The sequence below is a fragment of the Chrysochloris asiatica genome, unplaced genomic scaffold (assembly GCF_000296735.1).
Source record: "Chrysochloris asiatica unplaced genomic scaffold, ChrAsi1.0 scaffold00013, whole genome shotgun sequence".
In the NCBI taxonomy this organism is placed as follows: domain Eukaryota; kingdom Metazoa; phylum Chordata; class Mammalia; order Afrosoricida; family Chrysochloridae; genus Chrysochloris; species Chrysochloris asiatica.
In genome coordinates this window covers 15049953-15077453 of record NW_006408531.1, presented here as the reverse complement: position 1 = coordinate 15077453, position 27501 = coordinate 15049953, and the positions used below count along the sequence as shown (strand labels likewise).

Sequence of the window (27501 nt, the reverse complement as noted above, 5' to 3'; positions counted from 1 at the left end):
CACCTCATATGCATGTGAAAAATGAAAAATGAATAAGGAAAGCTGAAGAAGAATCAATGCCTTTGAATTACCTTGTTGGATAAGAATATTAAATATACTATGGATTTCCAGAAGAATAAACAAGTATATCTTGGAAGAGCATAGCCTTAGATACAAGGGTGGCAAGACTTCACCTTCTGTACTTTGGACACGTTATTCATCAGAATGGACAAGACCCCGGAGAAGGGCATCTTGCTTGGTAAAGTCGAAGATTAGTGACAAAGAGGGAGACCCTCTAGGGTTTGGCACAGTGGCTGCAACAATGGGCTCAGACTCCTAAGGGTGAGAATGATGCAGGGCCAGGCAGTGGTGCCTTCTGTTGGTGCCAATTGGACGGCACCTAGTGACAACAACAGATAGCACCAAAACAGAATCGCAAACAAATAAATCAGAAGGAAGAAGAGAGAAAATGAATGTTCAACCCTCGGTGGCTTTTTTTCCCCTGCTGTCGTTCCAGCTGTAGCCTGGGATTAATTAAGTGCTGTGAACTCCGTGCCTGAGAGAGGAGGGGAAGAAATGCACTCTATCTCTAAGGAAGGAGGAGGACAGTAAGAGTTCCCCAGCAGTGAGACAGCTTAGGAAGTGACTGACTCGCGCTCAGTAACACTGTTTGTGGAGGGGCTGGAGGGCAGGCAAACTGTGCCAGGTTGGAGCAGCCTTGCGTTCCTGAAGCTGGAGAGGATTGTACAGGGGTTTGTCTTCCCCTGCCTGGAAAAGAATTTCCCCTCTGCTAACAGCAGCCGCCGCAGCCGCCGCCGCCGCAGCAGCAGCAGCAGCAGCAGCAACAGCCGCCCTACCTCCTCTTCTGGGGAACAGGGCAGAATGCCTGTGTTAGAGAGGTATTTCCACTCAGCAGAGCTCGGCAGAAGGTGGACAGCCCCAGAAGGTATGCTGCCCTCCTCACTGGACAGTCAGTCGGGGTGCCAGCAGGGGCCGCTGCCCTGGGACTTGCCCGAGATGATCAGGATGGTCAAGCTGGTTTGGAAATCCAAAAGTGAGCTGCAGGCAACCAAACAGAGAGGCGTGCTGGAAAGCGAAGATGCTCTCCACAGCTTTCCAGGTAAATTGACTGTGGGTGTCAGAGGTAACAGGACCAACGCTGATTTCTTTTCAGTCTCTTCCGTGGAAAGTCCCAGACATTAAAAATGGGGAAAGGAAGGAAGATAACTTGTGCTGCATGGGGTCCTAGGGCTGTGATTAATGAATGTTTTGCTCCTTTAGAGAAATGCGTCTTAAAATTAGGAATAATGTGGTAGGGGGAACATTAGGCTGGGAATCAAGGGACCTGGGTCCTGAGCTCTGCTCACCTCTTGCTGGTCCTGTGAACTGAGAAAGTCAAATTTCCTGAGTTTAATCCCCAAACGAAGGAGTTGAATTGGATGCTCTGTGCTGTCATCCCTGCCACTAAAATGTCTTGTTGACAAGGTAGAGGTGTTTCCAAGCGAATAGTCTTCTTGGGTTGCACTTTATAATGCTTTATATAAAGTAAAATGTATTTTTCTAATTTTTGACCATGGAACTGTGATATGTATAAAATTCCCAGGACTGAGTTTGGTCCAGAAGCCTAAGAAAGTTGGTCAACATTTTTGCCTCAGTTTCCTCTTTTGAAAAATGACAGGAATATAAACTTCCCCACTGGTGTCAGGGAAAATGGACTGACTGACAAATACAGAAATGATGATTCATGAGGACTTCTGCCATGTTGTAAGAATGTGCTGTGTTTGGGGCAGTTGTGAAGAACTGTGCTGTGTGTCTAACAGTGGCCTCAACAACCACAAAGTTGTTTGGTGTCCCTGTAAAGTCTCCCAAGGGGCTCCAACAACACTGTAGACTATGAATTCCATAACTGAAAGCACAGGGACCTCTCCTCTCAGAGACATGTGGCTAGATCTTTGGAAAGTGGTGGGTTCACTTTACAAGAAAGAATATGAGTGTGTGTTTAGGCATTTGAAGCCTTGGCTTGTCCTCTGTAGTGGAATCCCGACATGCCATTGGTGGTGAGAGACAGAAACTTAGACCAAAAAGATACACCAAAGATGACCTCTCTCTTTCACCCTTTTTTTGGGGGGGGTAATAATTTAGTCTAGAAACTGTATTTTTGTTAACTTGATTAATGTAGTTTAGTATTTAAATTATAGACTATTAACAATACCTTCCAACTAGTATAAATGTATATTTAGAATCTTACTAAAAAGTAATGCTCTGAGTGAAATAAGTCAGACATAAAGGGGCAAATATTATATGATCCCAGTTATACGAAAGATCTACAATAAGCAAATGCATTTAGACAGAAGTTTATTAGTGGGGTCTAAGAGTGCAGGAAGAAAGGGATGGACAGTTAGTACTTGGAGGTACTTGGAGTTTTGGGGCGTGATAAAAAAACCTTTGGGAGTAGACAGTGGCAGTGAGAGTACATCATGGTGACTATAATTAATGCCACTGAATTATATACTTAACATGGTTACAACGTCAACTGTTTGTTAAATATAGGTATGCTGTTATTGTTGATAAGTGCTGTCCAGTCGGTTCCCAATCATAACAACCCTGTATAGGATTTCCGAGGAGCAGCTAGTGAGTTTGAACCACCAACCTTGTGATTCAAACCCACCTTATGGTCGAATGCTTATCCTAAATGTCACACCAGGACTCCGTAAATATATAAATAACATACACTGCAATAGTGAGGTTGGCCCAGGATCGGGCAGTGTTTCGTTCTGTTGTGCATAGGGTCTCTATGAGTCAGTACCAACTCAATGGCACCTAACAACAACAACAACAGCCCTGATGTGGCACTGTGAGTTAATGCACTAGAATGCAAAGTCATTTGAACTGCAAAGTCAGTGGTTCAAGCTCACCATCCTCTCCTTGAAAAACCCATACAGGGTTGCTATGGGTCAAAAATGACTTGACAGCACTTAATAACAACGAATATTAATACGCTTACACATAATGCTCTGGCAAAGAAACTAATTGAAATTATTTTTCAAATGTTGGTAAACAAGAATTTAGTAAAGAAGGAAACCAAAGAGACTTTGAGGTTTATATGGCAAACATGGGATATGGGAAACAGATGCCCAGAGAAGACATGAGGCATATTTCATGTGTGTAGTACAAGAAAATGGGCAGAGACCCCAACGATGATACTCTGTCAGTCATCACTCTTGGTTTATTTTGGTAAATTCATATCTCAAATTCACCTTTGATAAAACACTATCTAATTCAAAAGATGCTAGCAGGTCCATGGGGGTATGTATGTAATATTAATTGTGTATTGTTAACTTTTGTTGTTAAGTGCCATCAAGTCAGTTCCAACTCATAGTGACCGTGTATAGGGTTTCCAAGGCTGTAAATCATTGTGAGAACAGTAAGTAAGCCTCATCTTTCTCCTGTGGAGCAGTTGGTGGACTCAAACCGTCCACCTTGTAGTTTGCAGTCCAGTGCTTATCCTACAGAGCCACCACACTACCATACTGTGTGCTTTTGTTGTTGTTGTTAAGGCCATCAAGTCTTTTCCAACTCATAGCTACCCTGTATAACGTTTCCAAGGAGCAACTGGTGGGTTTGAGCCGCTGACTCAGGAACACTTGGGAAATATTTCAAAAACACTGGCATTTTCTTATTTCTACAAAGTAGTAGTTCCATGGTAGAATTCTCGCCTTCCACGCTAGAGACCCAGGTTCATATCCCATCTTTAGGCACAGCCACACTTTAGGCACAGCCCCCCATCTGTCAGGGGAGGCTTGCGTGTTGTTACGATGCTGAACGAGGTGCAGCAGGGCTTCCAGATTAAGACCAACTAGCAAGAAAGGTCTGGCAATCTACCTCTGAAAATCAGCCAGTGAAAACCAAATTGTCTGATCTGCAATGGATCATCGGAATGGCACAGGACCAGGTAACAACATTCCATTGTGCATGCGGCCATGGCAGCTAACATAAGATAACAGGAAGTGAAGGGTTAAGTTGTCTTCAGTTCATTTATAGTGGTTCATTTATCCTCAAGTATACAAGATGCAAGCCTTGCTCTCTGTCCCCCTCTCTTAAAGCTTGTCTCAATGCCCTCACATAATTTATACTTTGACAGTATTAGACAACTTGGTGTTCCCCATAGAGTGCTCACTGGTGATACACTAGTTCAAGTTCTTAGCTGTCTACCCAAAAGTGAATGGTTTAAACCCACCAGCCACTCTTCAGGAGGAAGATGTGGTGGTCTACTTCTTTCCATAAAGATGGTTGTTGTTGTGAAGTGCTATCAAGTAAGCTCTGACTCATAGCAAACCTGTACAGGGTTTCTGAGGAGTAGCTGGTGGGTTCCAATTGCTTACCTTGTGGTCTGTAGTCCAGTGCTGATCCTACAGCATCACACCAGGAGTCCACAAAGATTACAGCCTAGGGAATTCTGTGGAGCGGTCCTCCTCTGCCTTATAAGATTGCTATGAGTTGGAATTGGGGATATTTTTGGGTTTTGATGTTCCTCAAATGTATCAAATGGTAACCTACCTCTGAGCCTTTCTTTGCATGTGTTGTTCACTGTGTTCAGAAAGTCTTCGACTCAGTAGCTGAAACACTTCTTTTCAAATGGCAAAATCCAGTTCAGTTATCTGTTTCTTTTTAATGATTTTTCCTCTTTCTAACAATTATTGATTCCCTCCTCTTTGCTATCTTTTGCCAGGCTAATAGCTATTGTTGTTGTTGTTGTTGTTAAATGCCATCAAATCAGTTCCAACCCATAGCTACCCTGTATATAGGGTTTCTGAGGAGTGCCTAGTGAGCTTGAACTGCCAACCTTGTGGTTCAAACCAACTTTACAGTCTGGTGCATTAAGCCACAGCACCACACCAGGACTCCTAATAATTGTTGTTGTTGTTGTTAAGTGCCATCGAGTCGGTTCCGACCCATAGCGACCCTGTACAGGGTTTCCGAGGGTGTAAATCTTTACGGGAGTAGAAAGCCTGATCTTTCTCCCGCGGAGCAGCTGGTAATTTCGAACCGCTGACCTTAAGGTTCGCAGCCCGATTCCTAACCACTACACTACCAGATTGTTGTTGTTGTTGTTAAGTGCCGTCGAGTCGGTTCCGACCCATAGCAACCCTGTACAGGGTTTCCGAGGGTGTAAATCTTTACGGGAGCAGAAAGCCTCATCTTTCTCCCATGGAACAGCTGGCAGTTTTGAACCGCTGAACTTCTGGTTCTCAGCCCAATTCGTAACCACTACACTACCAGATTTTGTTGTTGTTGTTAAGTGCCGTCGAGTCGGTTCCGACCCATAGCGACCCTGTACAGGGTTTCCGAGATTAGGCACAGGAAAATTAAGTACTTTAATAATCTGTGTATATTTTGACAGCTTGTGACAGCAGACACATAGGTTTAAATTTTAGAACCATGAAATTGCAGAGGTTCTGAACCAGTAATAACTGTAAAGGACTTTCGAGAGGGTGTCAGTGACTTTTAATTAGCTTAATGTAGCCCTAAATGTTACCGCTTTTCTCTCCCGTGGTGAAAAGGCATCATTGCCTTTACTCAGACTTGTTAGACACATCTGGAAACTTTACTCCTCACAAGTGAAACAGAAATGTCCTGAGATTTTACTTAGGTAATAAAGGGAAAGAGCAAAATAAGTTATGGGAAAATAAATACTAAATATGTATAAGACATTTTAAGATGAAATGCACAGAACTGTGAGTGGAGGAATGCAGATGAGAGCAGCATTCCCTGCAGAGACAGAGGATATGCTAGGAGGATGTCAAACACGGAACATCTTCCTGCTGTGGTCAGTAAGACGTGTGCTGGACAGTTTGGTGGCTATGCAACAGCTGCAGGAGGCAAGGGTGGCAACCAGAGGAAGAAGGACCTGTCACCTTTACATGTCAAGGTGTTTGCATCTGGAGAGTGCCCCAGAATTGAACATTCGCCAAAGCATTGCTCACCCTGAAAGAAGGGTCTGACTGCATTCAGAATGTTAGCTCAGTTCATTGGATTGCTTGATTGGCTTAGTACTCATTCCTGGCTGGTGTAAACAATTCATGCATCAGCTGCTAACCAAAAAATTAGAGGTTTGAGTTCACCCAGAGGTACCTTGGAAGAAAGGGCTGGCAATATGTTTCTGAAAAATCAGCCATTGAAAACTCTATGGAGCACAGTTTTACTCTGAACACATGGGGTCACCAGAGTCAGAGTTAACGTGATGGAAACTGAGGGTTTTGGGGGGTTGTTTTTTTTTGAGGGGGGTAGTGGAGGTTGGTAATCAGATAGTTTTCCCTCTATGAAGCAAATGAAGGATGGTCTCAATCAAGTTTACCCCTAAGTTTCAAATACAAGACAAATCACTCAGAGAGATGAACCCGTTTGTCCAAGGTCAAACACTAAAACTGTCAGAATCACAAGAAAACACCCTTTGAGTCCAGAAAACCACCTGACTCTAGTCTACAAAACTCATATGACTCCAGCATTGCACTAGTAATTTACATTTAAATCAGGGCATAACTTTATTATAATCAGAAGGGACAAACATGGAGACTCGTGGTATATACAAACTGCAGTGAAACCAGAAAAGTCTCCGCATGCAAAATAATCCAAAGGATTGTGCATTCTTTAAATTTTTCTACTGATTTTGTGGGTTTTAGTTTAGACCCAAGTGTTGAATGCTAGGAAAATCCCCAGGAAAGATGGCTATCAATTATTGATAGAAAGTAAGCTTAAAGGATCATGGTGAGGATGTGGAGATATGGGAGAGGCGGGAAAGAAGTGGAAAATAAATAGAATTTTCTCAAATGCTGTGAGTACAAATATTATTCTGATTATGATTCTAGCCAGTGAACTGTTGAATAAATAATTTGATTTCAGAACTCAACTGAATGTCTGTAAACTGGGCAACCTATCTTTCTTTTTGGTGTCTCTGATCTAAATTTTATTTACATTTTACTTATTTATTAAGCATGCTCCCATTTCAATGGTATTTAGTTCTAGGGAAATACAAAAACTCATAACTAATTTCCTTAAAAAAAAGGTTCATTTTCCATAGTCATTGTAACTAATTCTGCCACTCAGAGGTCCAAAATTTGCTTTCTCCTTTGTCCTGAAAGCCAACATTCAGACCAAAAAAAAAAAAAAATCTACAGAAAAATTATCTGCCTTCAGAATTCTACAACTCAAGTTGATATTTAAACTTTTATTTTAAAATACTCATGTAGTAAACATGATATACATTAAATATATTAAAGACTGTCCTGCTCATTATATTCAATGAATATTTACTGGAGGCATTTTGTATACCAGGAACTGAACTAGGCAGCAGAGACTTAGAGAAAAATCAAGAGCTTCATGAGAGAAGGACAATTAGGAATTTATGAATCAGTGTCTACAATGTTAGTGGATTGAAACCTCTATGCCAATTCAAAGTCTTGACTGAAAAACTATTGAGATGTAAAAATGCTTGTGAAAACTCAAACACACTTTCAAACATTCATCATCAGTATTCAAGGCAGGACAAATTACTTTGAGCAAAGAATGAATTAGTCTTAATAGCAGATAGCCTGACATTAATTCATAACATTTTGGTAAAACGTGTGCTGTAGATAATAGCCCGCATTCAATCTGTAGCTTTGCTGGATAATAATCATTGCAAATTCAATACTTCCTTTAAATGTGAGAGCAAAATTGAATCAAAACTGGAAAACATTATTTTCACCTTGAACTAAAACGGCTTTTCTGATATTCATGAATGACATCACTTCTACAGAAACCCCGGTTCAAAACCATGCTCTCCAGTCCCCTAAGCCCAATCAATTGCAAATCTGAGAGCTGGGTAAGACTGCCAGAGTGTATTGCATTGCTGGCTTTAAATCCCACCTCTTCACTACAGAACTGCATGAGGCACTCCATTCTGCACCTCTGTGCCTCAATTTCCTTTTCTTTAAAATGGGAATAGTAACATAAGTCTGTTGTTGTTGTCGTTTCAGTGCCATCGAGTTGATTCCCACTCATAGTGACCCAGTATAGGGTTTTCGAGGAGTTTAAAACCACCCACCTTGTGGTGCAAACCAACCTTGCAGTCCTGCACTTCCCCTACATCACTGTAGTGAGATTAAATGAGATGATACCAAGCAAACACAAATTCCTAGAAAGGAACCTAAGCTCCACCACAGTCTCAGTAAATATTTGTTCTCATAATTGTCTGGGTTGCTATTTTCTCAGCAACTTCTCTCCCACCTATTCCCTCCTCCCTAGCCTTGGCCAAACTTCAAGTCATCTTGTCTAAATTCTTGCAACAGTCTCCAGCTGCAAGAGGCTCTCAACCTGTTTTCTCTCCACTTTGTTATTTAGGTAAAGAATGCTAACAGAGCAATCTGAATATGTCTGGGCCCTTTTCAAAACACTGCAGTGATTCTCCATTATATACCGAGAAAACTAAACTCTGATCCTACGTTCTAAGCTCTCCACTCTGGAACTAACTCATCGTTGCAGTCTTACCTCTCATTATTGCCCTCTAAGTACTTCTATCCCACCCAGACAGACCAAGCATCCCACAATTTCCTACTTGCTTCTGCTCATTGTTACTGTGCCTCAAATGACTTCCCTCCCTGTCCCTGATTTTGGTCATTATTTGTGACCCCACCCTTATGCCAAAGCCTCCACAAAGCTTTCCTGAAATTACTGAGGAAAAGCATATCTTCCTCTTCTGAAGTCTTACAGAACTTTCTTTATATTTATTCATCGGCAAATCACTTTATTTTATGCTTAGATTTTCAGCTCTTTGAGAGTCCACAGAGCATTCTATTTTCTTTATGTTCTCCCTAGCATCTTTTACATGTCAGCCACGCAATATTCTTTGTTAAGTGGGGAAAAAAGGAAATTATCAGAAGGAATAAAATAGCTTACAAATTGCTGTGAGATGAATAAAGAAACATTTTCTTCCTCATCACAGATTACCCAAGAAACAAAAATTGTGGTTCTTCCTTATTATGGAATCATTTTAAAACTCATATTCTGATGGCAGACAGGGATTAGTCATTACAACTTTAAAAAGAAAATAAAAGAATGTGCAAATTTCAGAACTGCTAAAAAGGTAGAAAAAAAGCACAATACTAATATGAGACAATTCTCTCTTCATAGAGAAGTTGCAAATACTGATATTTACATGACTTTGGCACAAATACATATAAATTATACCTGCATTTATATATTTGCAAAATAATTACTCTCTTCATGCATCTTGAAACATTTTACAAAAACTGAAGGCTCAAAAAGCTGCTGCTTTTACAGATACCAGTCTGTATGTTTCTCAATGTAATTTCAAAACTAGAGTGCAGAAGGTATATGGTTACCCAGTCCTACAACTGAGATTTGGAGGAGATGGAACTGAATAAAGGATGTTATTCCCACGTCCTCTGCTCTTTGCCTGGAAATATTTCCTTTCTTTTCTTTACTTTTCTTTTCTTTACTTTAAAAAGTCTAGTTTAACTGGACAGCAAAACACTAATGTTTGTATCTGACTCTGGTAGTGTAGTGCTTACGACTCGGGCTGCTAACCTCAAAGTCAGCAGTTCAAAACATCTAGCTGTTCTGTGGGAGACAGATGAGGCTTTCTGCTCCCATAAAGATTTGTAGCCTCGGAAACCCTGTACAGGGTAGCTATGAGTCAGAACCGACTCCATGGCACACCACCACCACCAAATCCTAAAAGGAAAACATTAGAAATTAATTGTAAAAAGACTCAAAGAAGCTATTGAAAATGTCTGCTCATTTCTACTATCTTGTTTTTGTTTGTATGTTTTCTTCACTCTTTAACTATAAATGTACTTCATAATACATTGTAGATACATTTGACAATATTAAAAAATATATGCAAAGCTCAAAGTACCTGTGATTAAAAATAATTCCTATTTTTTCTCATCCCTTTTCTATTCATCCTTCACTGACTTTCATTAATTTATCTTTAGAATGCATTTCAAGCCCCCAAACTCTTAAGAGATTCGTTTTGTATCTTTGCAATTGCCTTAAATATCCTCAAACTACAAAAATAACAAAAAACTATATGATGTGCATTTTATATATTAAATATCCTGTCCTAAGTATTTTGTTGGAGTCCTGGCATAGCACTGTAGGATAAGCACTAAACTGCTAATCGCAAGGTCAGTGGTTCAAACTGGCCAGCAGCTCCTCAGAAAACCCTACACAAGATGATTATGAGTCTACACCAACTCAACAACAGTGCTTAACAAGTATTTTGTTACTTTCCTACCTGTCAGATAAGTACTGAGGGAATACTGATGAACTTCTAAGTTACGGTCTTTATCTAAAGTTAGCCTTGTGTACAAGTAGAGGCACAGTTGACAAAGACAGAGCATGGTCTGATTATGTAGGACCTCAAACATGAGTTCTAGAGACCAAGCTTTGCTGAAGAAAAATTAAGTCCCAAGAGTGAAAAGAAGAATAAATTTCAAGAGAAACTGAATAGCAGTTGAGTAAGCCAGGTAGAAAAAAGCAAAAGGTATGAGAGTTGGAAATTTGTTAAATAAAATCAAAGTATGATGTGAATGAATACAAATCTTTAGCTGAGGTATTAAAAAGATAAACTAAGTAGCAAAGGTAACAAGATACATAAATGCAATCAAATGATTAGAACTTTTCCAACTGAATCTTTAGATGCCCATCTACCTTTGGAATTAAAACCAAAGCAGATTACCTTTTTGGTTTCATTCTCCATCTGTTTTTGAATGTCATCAAAATTTCTTTCATATATCTATATACATAGAGATAAGCACTTCCAAAAACCCGAAGATATTTACGTCTGCACATTTAGAGGATGAGTGGCTAATTAATTCAAAGAAGTAAATAAAATTTTCTGAAGAAAATGGTTTAGAAAGAGAAGAGAAATGGGCAGATAAGAAGTCAAACATAGAACACCAACAGAAGCCAGTGTGGTGAGGTCACTACAAAGACCCTGTATGGCACAAATGGCTAAGCACTCGACTGCTAGCCCAAGGTTAGTGGTTTAAACCCACCCGAGGCATTTCAGGAGATAGACCTGGGATCTGCTTCTGAAAGGGCGTCACCTTGAAAGCTCTATGGAGCGTAGTTCTACTTTACACACCTGGGTTCACCAGAAGTTGGAACTAAGTCAAGAGCAGCTAACAATGACATAAGCAGTGTAAACAACATACACAACAAATGTTCCCCTGGGAACAGGAGGAAAACAAGGATGCTCACTTTTACCTCTGCTGTTGAACCTTGTACTGGAAGCTTTAGTCAGAGCAACCAGGCAGATAAAAGAAATAAAAGGCATTCAAATTGGATAAAAGGGAGTAAAACTTTCTCTATTTGCAGATTCTGTGTATAGAAAATCCCAAAGAATAGACAAGAAAGCTACTAGCTAATAAATTCAAAATAGTTGCAGGGTACAAGATCAACACAAAAGTCAGTTATGTTTTGATACATCAGGAATGAAAAAATCTGAAAAGGAAATTAAGGACAGAATTCTATTTACAATAGCATCTAAAAGAATAAAAATACTGAGGAAAAATGTAGCCAGGGTGGTAAAAGATTTGAACACTGAAAGCCATGAACCATTGCTGAAAGAAATTAAAGGAGACCTAAATAAATAGAAGGATGGCATTCTGTGTTCATGGAATGGAGGACTTATATTGTTAAAATGCATTATTGGTCAAAGTAATCTGCACATTCAACACAATCCTTATCAAAAGTCTGACAACCTTTTTTGCAGATATGGAAAGACCAATCTTCAAATTCATGTAGAATTTCAAGGGGCCCCACATAGTCTAAACAACCTTGAAAAAGAAGAACAAAGGAGGGAGAGTCATACTACCCCATTTCAAAATGTAAAAATAGACTACAAAGCTACAGTAATCAAAGCAGTGTGGCACTGGTATAATGATACGCATATAGACCAATGGAATAGAGTTGAGACTCTGGAAATACAGCCATCCATCTATGGCAGGGATGGGGAACGGCCAGCCCACAGGCTATGTAAGGCCATGAAATCATTTGGTATGGCCTTGCCAAGGCAACCACAGTTCCAGCCATCACGTTGTTGTTGTTTTTGTTCGGTATCATCGAGTCAGTACCAATCCACAGTGACCTTATGCACAGCAGAACGAAACACTGCCCGATCCTGGGACAACCTCACTTGAGTCCACACTTGAGTCCATCAATGCTGCCACTTGGCCAATCCATCTCATTGGGGGTCTTCCTCTTTTTATTTAGGGGTGAGTTAATTAAATGCTTGGCTAAATATAGCAGGCTGATTTTTTTAAGTTGATAATTTTGTATGGCCCATGAATGATGTTATGAATTTTGGCAGACAAAAGAGTTTCCACTCCTGACCTATAGCAATTGATTTTCAACTCGGGTACCAAATCCATTCACTGGCGGAATGAATAGCCTTTTAAGTCAATGGTATTGGGATAACTGTACCTCCACATAAAATATAAAGAAGTTGGACACATACCTCATATTATGTATGAAAATTGACTCAAAATGAATCAATGACCTAAGTATAAGAACTCTAGCCATAAAACTCTTAGAAGAAAACATAGGACATTGTTTTTTATTTAAAAAGGGACTCTTAGGATTCCAAAAGCATTAGTAGCAAAAAATTAATTAAAAAAATAAAAAGTGTTTACACTTATACAAAAAATAAAAAGCACACATACAACAATGAGGAGAAAATGGTTACTGTTAAAACATTTGCAATAGATATTTCAAATTTCCACACTCCAGTGTGCAATGTAGCCTGTTTCTATTTTCCAAACAACCACATTTTCCTCTTGAATCCACCCTACTGAGGCATAAGTAACAACACTCTGGTCAGTATCTTCTAGATTTAATTGCTCTTTTCCACTCTTAGCATCTCTCCAAAGGTAGCATCTGAGTGTGTGTCTCAAGATCCCACATACGTATGTCAATGTCTCTACCACACACAACAGCAAGCTTCTAAAAAGAGACGGGAAAGCAAGGGCAAGCCCATATGGCCACTCTGCTCTGCCTTCAACTCTTTCTCCACAATTCCTCAGGACAAAAAGGGCACTTTTCTGCTTCTCGCTCTCTACCACAGCCTCACACTGTCATTACCCTCTTCTTCCCCGGGGGAAGGAGCCTCCACATGGGAGAAGCAAGAAACCATACCCAAAGGCCTGCCTCTTAGTATGTTAACAGAAACAAGAAACAGAGAGGACGTTGGATAAGTAATGGTGCATTGAGGGAATTGTAATCACTGAGATGAGACAAAAATGATTTGTTGAATGTAAAGCTGATGGTATGCTATATAAACTTTCACTCAGTTCACAATAAAAAGCTACTAAATGAATACATAAATTTTCTAAATTTCTTAAAAAGTAGAAGAAAAAAAATTTTATATATATATATGGAATCCCGGTGTGGTGCTGTGGATTAATGCGTCAGACTGCAAAGTTGTTTGAACTGCCAGGTCGGTGGTTCAAGCTCACCAGCTGCTCCTCTGAAACCCTATACAGGATCGCTATGGGTCAGAACCGACTCCACAGCACTTAACAACAACATATATATATACATAATATATATGTATATGTGCTGTGGAGTCGGTTCATATATATATATATATATTTGCTGGGATCTACAATCAATGTTCATGGAAGTAGCAGTCAAGAAATTAAACAACATATTACATTGGGCAAATATGGTGGGAAAAAACTCTTCAAAGTGTTGAAGAACAAAGATGCCACTTTGACGACTAAGGTGTGCCTGACCCATGCACTGTTATTTTCAATTGCCTCACATCCATTTGAAAGTTGAACAATGAATTAGGAAGGCCTTAGAAGAGACAATAGAAGAACAGATGCATTTGAATACGATGCTGAGGAAGAATAATGAAAGTGCTTTGGACTTCCAGAGAACAAACAAATCTCTCTGGGAAGAAGAGCAGCCAGAATGTCCCTTGGAAGTAAGGAGAGTGAGACTTTGTCTCTCATCCTTAGGATGTTGTCAGGAGGAGCCAGTTCCTGGGAAGCACATCATGCTTGGAAAAGTGGGGAGGGTCAGTAAAAGAGAGGAAGATCCCCAACAAGATGGACTGACACAGTGGTAGCAACAGTAAACTCAAACGTAACAATTGTGAGGATGGATCAGGATTAGGAAATATTTAGTTCTGTTGTGCATAGGGTCACTATGAGTCGGAACTGACTCCATGGCACCTAACAACAGCAACATTAATGAAAGTGCGTAAAATAATGTGGAAAATGCTTTTACTTTTCCATGAAAACCAGTTCTCAAGATCATTGTTCTGCTGTAAAAAAACAAAAAAACTTCTTATTCCAAAAGTCAAAAGACGAATATTGGCTCACTCTTTTCATTCTTGCTCTAACATTCCTAAATGTCCCCAAAGCAAAGGGATGTCTCTGATGAGATGGAAAGAAGCATGTGCACAAGGGAACTGGAGAGAAAAGGCATAGGGACATGTTTCCAAAAACATCCTGTTCAATACTCATTGTTTGAGCTACATTGTTTATTTTAGTTATATTTCCATGCATTTGTGAATCCACTTACTCTGCCCTATTACCATCCTCTCCTAAAAATATATATATATATATATATATATATATATATATATATGTATGTATGTATTTCAGCAACTACCTCAAGATTATAACACTGAGATTCAGCTAACCAAATGTAATGCCTGAAACAAGCTAGGTACAAGTCACACCTTCCTGGTTGGTTTCACATTAAAACCGAGGTTTTGTATCTACTACAAATTGAAATTGTAGAGTACACGCAGTGCATTGTACTCTTGCCCAGTTGTATACATTTTCGTTGATGAAATGTGCTAATTGGAAACCTCTGGAAGGTGTGCTCCTTCTTCCTCTGCACACGGGCCCCTAGGGAGACTATGAGGTGGGTGGTGTTAAAGAGGTGAAGACCCTGCTGTCAGCACTGAACAGGGATTAGTCTTGCCTCTTCCAAGATGGCGTATATAGAGAGGTTGCTGCCCCTCCTCTCTCATCCTTCTATCTATATGAGGGGACTTCAAACAGTTCCAGGAAAATGGAAGTAAAAGATAGAAAAACTTTGGTTCTCAGCAGTGGTTCAGTTTAGGTAAATCTACCTTTCTGTCCTCATTTTCTCCTTGGGATACTAGTTGAATCCACACTGTTTTACTAGATCCATGACGAATACCACAGTAGGACCACAGAAAAGATGTCCACGTCAATTTAATAAATGTACAAAATCAACAATTATAAATTCACCAAATTTGTAAACTCAAGAGTAAATATTTTTCCATCCTATTTAGTGCTATTGTTTAATTTGGTGATGGATTCACTTTAGAATGCAACTCTACAAAAGCAATTGTCTTAAGTTGTGTTTTCTAGAGAAGCAAAACCAGTTAAGCATAGACATACATGGAACATGGTGACTCCATAGGACTGCAAACCACAGTGTAAGTGATTCGAGCCCACCAACCATTCCATGGGAGAAAGTTAAGACTTCCTGCTTCTACAAAGATTAAAGCCTCAGAAATCCTACATAGGGTCGCTATATAGGAACCAACTCATAATGACCCTGTATAGGGTTTCCAAGGAGCAGCTGGTGGTTTGAAACAGTTCTTATCCTACAGTGCCATACCACGACAATATATATACATGTATATATGTACACATATATGTATACATATATATATGAATAAATTGTTATTGTAGTTATTAAGTGCCATCGAGTTGGTTCCAACGGATAGCGAACCTATATAGGTTTTCCAAGGAGCAGGTGGTGAACTTGAGCCACTGATGGTTCAAACTAGTTTGCAGTCCAGCACATTATCACTCTCTCTCTGTCTCTATATATATCTATCTATATATATGTCTATATATATAGATAGATATACATATATATTTATCTATAGATAGATAGATAGATAGATAGATAGATAGATAGATAGATAGATAGATAGGTTTGGGAGTCGGTTCCGACTCATAGCGACCCTGTACAGTGTTTCCGAGGCTGTAAATCTTTATGGGAGCAGAAAGCCTCATCTTTCTCCCATGGAACAGCTGGTAGTTTCGAACAGCTGCCTTGCAGTTGGCAGCCCAATTCATAACCACTACGCTACCAGAGCTCCATATACATATTATATACACATATATATGTAAGCTTCCTTCTATATGGCATCTTGGTGTGGCACTGTAGGATCAGCACTGTACTATAAACCACAAGGTTGTCAGTTCAAACTCACCAGCTGCTGCTTGGAAACCCTATACAGGGTCGCTATGAGTCAGAACCAACTCGATGACACTTAACAACAACAAATATATATATATATATACACACACACACACATACACACACATAGAGGCTAATATCAAGGAAATGGCTGACCCAGTTGTAGAGGAGGCCAGTCCCAAGTCCACGGTCAGACGTCAGGCTGGAGGCTTCTCCTGACTCATGTAGCTTCAGAGGCTGAGGAACCCAAGATCTGCAGGTAGGACAGCAGGCTCTGGCTGCAAAGGTGAATGAATCCAAGGTCAGCAGGTGGAATGGCAGGCTGCTGACAACTCCCAAGATTGGTAGGCAATATGGCAGACTGCTAGTTTGAGCCCAAAGTACCAGAAGGAGGTCAGATGAGGAGTCCCATGCAGAATCTAGAAAAAAAAAGAAAGAAAGCATTGCCTGGGGTCCAAAAATTAGAAGCAGCACACACCCCAAAGAAGCTTCCTTTCAGTTGATTGGCTGCTCACAGCAGATCTTATCATAAAAGTAATTGTGTTACATTGATCTCATCCATAGGGGGTTACTGTCTTAACTGCTAAGACACTTGGCCCAGTCAAGTTGGCACAAAACCTTAATTATCATAGCCTAGGAAGTCACAGAACCAGAAATGGAAAATGACATTTTAATATGTTACATACAAATATTTAGCTTCTTAACACTACACAATTAATATCCTCTTAATAGGGACTTATTACCAAGTTAAAAATAAGACATTGAGGCCTGTGGTTACCGGTTTTTTTTTTTCAAGATACTCAGAGAAACCAAAACCAAACCCACTGCTTTTGAGTCAATTCTGACTCACTGACCCTATAGGACAGAATGGAACTTTATCCAACTTGCTAAATTACCAACTACATAAAAATCATGTCATACATACACATTTTTCCCATCCATGCAGTTGCACCTGGCACAGAACCTTGTGAAGATTGGTTGCTTTAGAAACATGGTAACCTGAAGACAGAAAGAAACAGGACTTGGTAAAGGCTTTTCAAGGCTATAATCTGTACAGAAGACTAGTACATCGTTCTCCCCTGTAGCAACTAGTGAGCTTAAACTGCTGACGTTTGGGTAAGAGCTTAACTCTTAACCACTGCACTGCCAGAGTTCCTAAAAAGAGAAAAACAAAGATTTCTTGGTTTCTCTTCCAAAGCAATTCAATTGAATGATGATCTTTCTTGTGTTTTCTCAGTGCCAAACATTGTGCAGTATACCTGGGAGGAAGGGAAGATAGGGCCTGTTAGAGAAGACAAACACATAAACATGTAGGTTTTAAGATACCGTATAAATAATACTCTGAAAACAGAGGAAGAAATATTCAGCGAAGTTTAGTTAGTGGGTATTTTGTACCAGTCCTGGTCTGGTGCTGTAGGATAAGCACTGAACTGCTAACTGCAAGATCAGCAGTTCAAGCCCACAGTCATTCCCTGAAAACCCTATACAGGGTCTCAATGAGTCTAAACCAACTCAATAGCACTTAACATAACAACAAACCATGTACCAGACACCAAGAAAGTCTAGAAAGATATGGATGGATGGATGGATGGATGGATGGATGGATGGATGGATGGATGGATGGACACCATGTACAAACACATGAGGGCATGATTAATTTTGTCCATATGATGGATGGTAAAGTTTTCAAAGAGGAGGTGGTTTTTGAGGAACCATTAAAGGTAAGTTACATTTCTCCAAGTAAGAAGAGACAGAAGACACTGCAGGAAGAAGAAACAGTGAAACTAAATGCAAGAAATATTGGGGAACTATGAGTCGGAACCGACTCCACAGCACTTAACAACAACAACAACAACAACAACATCAAGCCAGGAGGTATGGGATGTGTCAGGAGGAGGGCTCCACCTGCCACTCTAAGAGGAATGTAGCCTCCAGTCAGTAAGAATGAATCTAGTAGGGACATGAGGATGCATTTCACATTTTAGAAAGATCACCCCAGCAGTAGTGCCTGGTGGAGTGGCTTATGGGTGGAGTAAAGGATACTAACAGAATTACAAACATCATTTTAGGATTCACTGATCATATTTGGCAGGTGTTTTGAGACAAGTATTTTCTCTTTAACTTACAAACCAACTTCCTCAGGAGCTGTAGTTTTTACAGAATTATGAGAAATAATACGTAAATCATCAGAATGAATTCCTTTACTGCTTGTTGTTGTTAAGTGCCATCCAGTTAGTTCCAACTCATAGTGACCCTCTATATGATTTCCGAGGAGTTGTTGGTGGGTTTGAAGCACCGACCTTGTGGTTAACAATAAGTGCTTATCCTATGGTACCACACCAGGCCTCCACTTTACATCATCCTATCCTAAAGGATTTATCATTTGTTCTTCTGACCAGACCTCCCAATCCAATCATGCTCATCTTTTCCCCAAATTCATGACCCAACACAATATATCCTCACAGTGACAGAACAGTCTCTCCTTCTACTTGACCAAGTCATGTTTCTTCTGTCTTCAGGTTGCCACACTTTTAAAGCAAACAATTCACACAAGGTTCTGTGCCAGGTGCTACAGCATGGATAGGAACAAATGTATAATGGCTGATAGGATTTTTATGTAGTTGGTAACTTAGCAAGTTTGATAAAACTGTGTACTCAAATATAAATCAAGTGTGATAGGTAGTGCTTGACTATGGGTGTTAACAGGCCTCTCAAAGGTGACCTAGAAAGGCTGTGTTGTGAACTGGTCACTACAGTCATGTCTTGGAAATGGTGAGATCTCAATCAGACATGAGAAGGTGACATTCTTGATGAAGGAACATGAACCTAAGTAGAGTGGCAGGGAAGCACAGAAAAGAGTCAAGAAATGACAATGAATATGGTTAGTTTTGTGCAATGTTTGCAGTGAAGAACGATGGGAAACAGAGAGAGACATTACATTCATGGTACCAGGTTGCATATGGACAAGAGTTTTTAACTTTTGTAGAACTATTGAAATTTTAGAAGTAGCAAAATGGAGATATCTTTAAATCTGATAATAGAAAAGGTCTTTGAGATCATGTCATTAATCCAGTTCATTTTCTGTTTTGTTTTGTTTGGGGATGAAAAACTAAAACTCCACAGAGGTTGACACAACCCACTCAGGGTCACAGAGCTGGTTTTTAATTGCACAGGGACCCAACTGTGCTGTTGACTCAGCTACCAGATACACTGCTAGTCAAACTCCTCAGCTGCTCAACTCCAAAGAGACCTCTCAACATGAGTGCAGTAGCTCCATAGGATAAGCACTGGACTGTGAACCACAAGATCAGCAGTTCAAACCCACCAGCCACTCCACAGGAGAAAGATGAAGCTTTCTACTCCCACAGAGTAATACAGCCATGGAAACCTGACACAGGATCTCTATGAGTTGAAATTGACTCCACAGCATTTAATAACAACAACATGATAAGTTGTTCTAAGTGTAATGTTCTGTCTTTTGCCCCCCCCCCCAGGCACTAATATCTCTGTGATTGCATTGCATAACTATATAATATCCGTTTCTTTATGGGCAAAAATTATGTGTGTCTGCATACATGTATTTTTCTTACTTTTAAACATGGGTTATAAATTATTTTGGACAAATAGTAAGTCTTTGTCTTGTGAATTTCCTTACCTAACACGTCTGAAATGTATTAAAAAGGTAGTTGTTCCCTAGAAAGCAATGCCAGATGTGACAGTTTAACCAGGATTGCCAGGTTAAAGGAAGTTGCATGTAAGATGAGTAGATAGTCTTAGTCCATCATCTACTGTTAGTTTTTCATCTGTCACTATGGTGACCTGAATGTTGCTATAATTCTGGAAGCTACGTTACCAGTATAACAAGGGATCACCAACAGTGGACAAGTTTCAGCAGAGTTTCTGAATTAAGACAGACTAGAAAGAAAGGTCTAGTGGGCTACTTCCAAGAATTAGTCAGTGGAAACCCTATGGATAATAACAAGCTAGTGTCAATATGGTGCTTGAAGATGAGCCATCTAGGTTAGAAGGCATTCAAAATACACAGTGACTACAACCGTGGATTTGAGTAATGCAGTGATCATGAAGATGGTATTCCATCCTGCTGCACATGGGTTTGCCATGAAGCGGCGTCAACTCAATAGCAACTAACAGCAAAGATAGAAGTGGTCATTGCTATTGTTATTGCTGTTGTAAAGTGCCGCAAAGTCGGTTCTGACTAATGTTGTTGTTGTTAAGTACGTGGAGTCGGTTCCGACTCATAGTGACCCTGCACAGGGTTTCCAAGGCTGCAAATCTTTCTCCCGCGGAACAGCTGGTACGGTCAAACTGCCAACCTTGAAGTTAGCAGTCTGATTCATAACCACTGTATGCAACCCAACCCTATCTAGTTTCCAAGGAGCGACTGGTGAGTTTGAACCACCAACCTTGCAGTTCAAACTGACCTTGAGGTTGAGCGCTTATCCTGTAGCACCGTACCAGGACTCTTGGTCACCGCTATAACCATTGTTAGAAGACTGTTGTTATAACCATATTTAACGGCGTGTTGCTGTGTAGCTGGTCCCTAGCTCTGCTTCTTCCTGTTTTGCTACCCAGAGGGTGGGCCAGGCTGGGCCTGTGTGTGTGTGATTATTGTTAGAAGCTCAGGCCTGAAGTCCATTTGCTCATAAGCCACTAAGGATTAGTCTCTCAATTCCTCATGCTCCTTTGCAAACAGTGCTGAGCATGTTCCAGGGCATGTGCTCACAAAATAAATGGAAATTTTAGCAACAGTTAGGCAAGATTTGTAGGATCACCACTGGACTGCAAACTACAAGGTCAGCAGTTCAAATCCACCAGCTGCTCCTTGGGAACACTATACAGGGTTGCTATGTGTCAAAACTGACTCAATGGCACTTCACAACAACAACAGGCAAGATTCGGGAGCACAGTGGCTCCATAAAATAAGCACTAGACTGTGAACCACAAGGTGGGTGGTTCGAGCCCAAAAGCTGCTCCACAGAAGAACAATAAGGCTTTCTGCTCCCGCTAAAGATTTAAAGCCTCAGAAATCCTATACAGGGTCGCTATGAGTCAGAACCAACTCAACAGCACTTAACAAGAAGAAGGCAAGATTTTATATATTGATTAATTACCCCGCTCCCGCCTCCTAATTTCATTTCCTTGCTTCTGTAAGATGTTCATCGTCCCAAAGGAAAAGTGTATCCTTTGGTAGCCATTTTTCCTATGAAACAATCTTTTCCTCCTCTCAGAATTTGTCTTGGCTGCTTACATTATGCTATGCACAGCCTGCCTGCCTATTACCACCCAAATAAGGGAATAGTTAGAAAAACAATAGAAGAGGCTTCTTCTTTTTAATGAACAATAGACCTTGTTCCATTAAAAATACAACCCTACTCTGAACCATTGCAGAAACTTTTTTTTTTGATGTTTGAAAAGAAATGTCAGTGACTGAGAGGGGCCGGAGCGGACAGAACTCTCTGATGTTCTTCTTAATTATTTTTACTTCATGCTCCTGTACCTCTGCTTCTAGCTAAGGCAGAAACAGTGAAACGCCATAAAATAACCCACTCTCAAAGTATATTTGGCCTGACAGGAAACAGGAAATACCAGAAAAGATCACAAGAAAAACTGTAATCATAAGATTTCTAGCCTAATTCTTTTGACGTCAGCAGTTTAGATAAGTCAGATAAGCAATCACAAGCATCCGCGAGCTCTGGAGTGCCAATCCAAATATCCAAAGTGCATCTTCAACCCTTTTGAACTTTCCCATTGTTGTTTAGCTCCTGCTCTCCTCTCTTCCCCACAAAAAGCATATCCAGAAATTGTGAACTATGTGTATAGTATCAACATGAAGATATTCAAAGACATTATGCAGAGCTTCTAACTTGGTCCTATAGCCAGTTCAACTTGCTTGCTGCTTTATAAACCCTGGATAAAGTTGACTGTTTCCAACACATAGGAAAATTATGTCTGGTTCATCTCAAGAGGAGTTTGCTTCCTAAAGCTTGACTTTTCCAAGATTGGCAATGAAGCTATGGATACTTGTGTGGTTTGGAATAAGATGCTAAAAGATACATTACTGTATCCGAAGTGTCCACTGATTCCAAGCATCATTTACCACGCTTTCTTCACACCACCACCCGCACCCTCTACCACCATCAAATATTTGTGTCTTTGTTGTTGTCATTAAGTGCTGTTGAGCAGGTTCCAACTCATAGCGACCTCTATAGGGTTACAGAGGAGTATCTGGTGAGTTTGAACTGCCGACCTTGCAGTTCAACCCGACCATGCAGTTCAGTGTTTATACAACCAGCAGGAAAAATCAGAAACAATAATGGCAGTCTGATTGATTACTACAAGAACAAGTACGCTGTTCGCCCGGGAGCCATCAAGTTAAGTGGTCAGAATACCTCAGAGCAGAGCCCCTTCCAAGACTGAGACTCAAGGGGAATATATGAGCAAGCATGTGGTCTGGCTGATGACCATGGTGGTCACCGATAAGGGGAAGAGGGAGAAGAAACAGCAATGAAGTTGGGAGCTAAGTCCGACCACATTCAATAGATCCCTGTGAATCCAGGTGGAGACCTGGATGACCAGCAGTATGGCAAGACCTGGGGACTCCTGGGCCCAGAGGCAGTGACATGGTCACAGAGGGCTAGAATGGAGAGTGAAGCGTCCAGCTGATATGAAGTGAGGAGAGATGCACAAGAACACCCATACTTGCAGATAGTACCCACTTGACCTGGCTTCTATGGTTGGATGATCAGAGCTCTACTAGAACAAGAAAGAAGCGGGGGATGGGGGGTCGGGGGGTGGGAGAGTAACCTGCTACATTTTGATGAACTTTACCTATACTTATGGATGCAGTAGCTCAAAAAAGGGAACAAATCTTTACAGCAAGGATCACTCCCACCTCCTTGGTACACTGGGTTGACAGGGTTGGGCTACTTAGACATTGGCTACCCAAAATGGGGGGGTGGGGGGGTGGGCTGCTATAAAGGCAAGAAGTGACTGGCTTACAAGCTTTCAAGAAGGAGCCTAGTTCCAGATGGGGCAGGGGTAGGTAGAACCTCCACTGAATGATTTCCAGTCCATTGGGACTGGGCTGTAGAAAGGAAATGGGGCTAAGACTCTTGTGGTACAATAGTGAATAATTGCCATCAGGACTGACTGTGAGGATAGGAAATATAGAGGTAAATGTCTTTTGAAAAAAGGAGGGGAGTACGTGGTTTTGCAGCCCCGAACAGAGGTCCCTGGGACCATAAAGTGAGAAGAAAGGAGAGTGGGACCCTACCCAGAGAGGCAATGATGCCGGGGATGGAGACAGAGATGATGACGTGTACAGATGGAGGGGCTGGGGACACTGGACTCAGAGGGAGACAGGCTGTGTGCTGACAGTCAGGGGCAGGCCTGTGGAGTGCACCCTTTGGTTGTTTGATGATGCATGGAGGGGATTGTAATCATTGCAATGAAATGAAATACAATAGGATGAATGTAAAACTGATGTTCTCCCATGTAAACTCACATAATTCATAATAAAGACCTAAAAAAAAAGAGAGAGAGAAGAAGAAGAATTTATACAACACCGCTTTATTTCCATGGCTACTCATCTGTCAGTCATCATACTATGGCGATTTGCATGTCGTTGTGTTGCTGGAAGCTATGCCACTGGTATTTCAGATACCTGCAAGGTCACATATGGTGGAGAGATTTCAGCAGAGCTTCCAGACCAAGAAGAAAAACCTGGCAATCTACTTCTGAAAATTAGCCAATGAAACCTTGTGGTCACAACAGAAGATGGTCGGATATGGTACTTAAAGATGAGCCCCCTAGATTGAAAGACAATCAAAATACAGTGACCAGAGCAGTTGACGCAAGTATGCCAATGGTTGTGAAGATACCATAGGACCAGTTATGACATTTTGTTCTGCTATACTTGAGTTGCCAATTGACAGCAATTACCAACAACCACAACCAATTTCTGAAGAGATTTATAACTTTATAAGAAATGTGTAAGTACAAAAAGACCCAAAGCCATTCGATCAGGATGAATGACAAAAACCATGTAGCAAAGTAAGAGGGACAGAGAGCAATGATATGAAGTAACTGAGTAAGACTCAGGTCTCAACTTCCTAGCAGAGAGGGTTGCAGCACTCACTAACTCCAGGAAGAGTTTTGAGGAAGAAAAGCAATTTTTCCTGGCCTTGGACTTGTGGAGCAACTCTGTGTTGCTAATGGTCTTGATGAGTCCCTCTGTGTATGGTAACGAAGGAGTTTAAACAGAATGCAGGTGTGCCATCCGAAGTGAGTTGCAGGCTCTCTCAGTGAAAGATGGTTTCGGAGAGACCATTCCATGGGGAGTCGTATAAGGAAGTTTTTGGCTTCCAGGTGGTCTGACCCAAAAGTAGAGAAAAAAAAAATAGGAGAGCAGAAGGAAATGCTCATCTCAGCGACAAGGTCAGTGCTTGTGAGTAGATGAAGTTAAATTACTGCCACCCCGAAGGTCTACCTCACACAGATCTACTAATCCCATAAAGGCATCCCTTTAAAGATTATAACCTTTAAAATGGAAAGAGAAATCTAAAGAAGCAAACATCTTCTTTTAGGTGAAGGGAAGTTTTGTTTGTTTGTTTGTTTGTTTTTATATTTACTTATGGTATATGCCAGCCATTTGGGAAAATAATATATACACATAATTTCATTGTTAAGTGCTTTCGAGTCAGTTCTGACTCATATAGACCCTATATAGGGTTTCCAAGGAGCAGCTGGTGGATTTGAAACTTCAACCTTGCGTTTCAAACAGACCTTGTGGTCCAGAGCTTATCCCACAGTGGCACACCAGGACTCCATATGCATAAACAGTAAGGTGTCCTAATGAATTCATAGGTGAATAGTGACTTTACCTGGCTGTTTCCGGACCTCTTTACCTTGAGTGCCAGAACAATTTCCTTACTTCATTGGTATGTATCTCAATTTATGAACACTTGCAGACACTCAGAGAATGAATGTTGTATTAAAACTTCAGAGTGAATCGGGCCTTTTTGCATCTTATTTGAACCCATTCCCCATACTTTGCCTAACATTACTCTCAGTGAAAATCCTTTTAACATTTCCAAGAATTCAGAAAAACTGGGAAGAATAGCTGTGTTTCAATTAACACCTAAACATTACAGCCAAGGAAACATATTGAGTTGAGAGCTACAACTGAATTTACTCCTATTCATACAGAAGTGATGAACAGCTGGGTGGCAAATGTATTGAGAAGCTGCAGTGGACACAGTATCTCCATGGCTGCCCTAAGACCACCTCCAAATCAACTTACAGAGGAGGGCTACCTAAGTGCCAACAGGCGGGGTTCTTCCTAAAGGAACCAATTAGTGGCAGAAAGCAAACAAAGCTAGTGCTTTCTCTCAGTCTATCTTTCAAGGGATATATCAGAGGAAGCCGAGAGTAGAAGACTCAAAGATGAGAGGAAGTGGAATTGGGCAGAGTAACTGCTGCTTTCTATAAAGACCAAGTAGATAATAGTAGAACTCAGAAAGGAAAAGGGAAGCATGGCCAGGTAATGCTAATGGTAGCACAGATACTGAGAGGAAGGAGGAAAATTGAGGAAGCGTCTAGATCGTGTTGAGAAGACTGGTTACAGACAGCATCATTTAACGTGATACAGCTAAACTGCTCTTGTCTCTCACCGTTCACCAGGGTCAGGGGAGCTAATCACCATCACCAAGGATGGTGTATTTACATGCCATCCCTCTTCCCCACACTAACCAAGCTGAATAACCTTGCCCTTTAGTTAGAAACAAACCTTGCCCTAAGGACCAACCAGGATGCAGACAGACACAGATGTGTTGTGGACTTACTACTGTAAAATGACTTTGAATCTGGTCAATTTGGGGGTGGGGGGTGTTCTGGAGCCACCTTAAGAAGTAGTCAGGTTAGTTTCTGTTTCTGTGGTAGTGGTGGTTGCCTGTTGGCCTGCAAAGCTGAAATGTTAGAGGAAATAAAGAGCTTCTGCACTTTTCTGCAAGCCTTTGGAAATAGACCCAACACCTAGACCACAGCACCAGAAGACCAGGTCATTATGCAAAAGTCAACATTATGTGACAATGGAGGATGATTGTATCAAATCACATCTTTACCTAACAGCCAAACCAGTGAAATTCACAGCATAACCAGGTTGGCACGTAGTCATCACCATCACAAACAGCCTTACTCTGGCCTCACACCTCAGCATTGGTTACTGCCAGTCATATATCATTAATGTGCAAAGTAGTCAGATAGTAGATTTTTTTAATATTGTGAAATGTCAGAAGTACAGTAAACACTCTATGAGAGGGCTTCAAAAAGTTTTGGGAAATTCCACTCTTTTAATTCAATGTTTACACACACTTTCCAAAGCCTCCTTATATAAATGCTAAATGATTATGATCCCACCCATTTCTTATTTTTAAGGAGTTCTGAAGGCCCTGTGGATTAAGCATTGGCTGCTAACTGAAACATTGGTGGCTCAAACCCACTATCTGCTTCATGGGAGAAACATAAAGCAGTCTGCTTTCTTAAGGTCTTACAGACTCAGAAACCTATGGAGCCATTTACTCTGTCCCATAGGGTTTCTAAGGAGCTCTGGTAGCGTAGTGGTTACAAATCGGGCTGCAAACCGCAAGGTCAGCAGTTTAAAGCTACCAGCCATTCCACGGGAGAAAGATGAAGCTTTCTGCTCCCATAAAGATTTATGGCCTTGGAAACCCTGTACAGGGTCGCTTTGAGTCGGAATCAACTCCACGTCACATAACAACAACAATATAGGGTTTCTACGAGTCGAAGTTGACTTGACAGCCGTAGATTGGATTTGAGGTTTATTCTTATTTCTAAGAATCACCATGAACCACTAAGCTGTTATTTTACCTCATTCTTGATTAGCAGGTAGAACTTATTCAATTCAGCAGGTAGTACATTCCCTCAGCCAAAGTTCATTATGCTGAGTCATAAGTAAAGTTGGAAGAAAATTAAAGGACAGAGTTTTGACTTCATTATATTTGTCAATCTAGTGTTGAAATCTTGAGGTGGTTGGTGCTGTGGAGTCGGTTCCGAGTCCTAGTGACCCTGCATAGGGTTTCTGAGGCTGTAAAGCTTTATGGGAGCAGAAAACCTCATCTTTCTCCCGCAGAACAGCTGATCTTGAGGTTCACGGCCTGATTTGTAACCACTACGCTACCAGAGCTCCTTGTTGTTGTTGTTAAGTACCATGGATTCGGT

At 40.8% G+C, this 27501-nt stretch overlaps 1 protein-coding gene across 1 annotated transcript in view; it reads left to right on the top strand.

The window, feature by feature from the left end:
- The first annotated feature begins 623 nt into the window (after positions 1 to 623).
- The window catches only part of PDE7B (phosphodiesterase 7B), a 209931-nt gene continuing 183053 nt past the window's right edge, over positions 624 to 27501 (top strand). Inside the window, exon 1 of the mRNA XM_006834716.1 lies at positions 624 to 1099. Coding sequence (XP_006834779.1) covers positions 862 to 1099 — 238 coding nt within the window. The 5' untranslated portion in view covers positions 624 to 861. The remainder of the gene's footprint in view (positions 1100 to 27501) is intronic.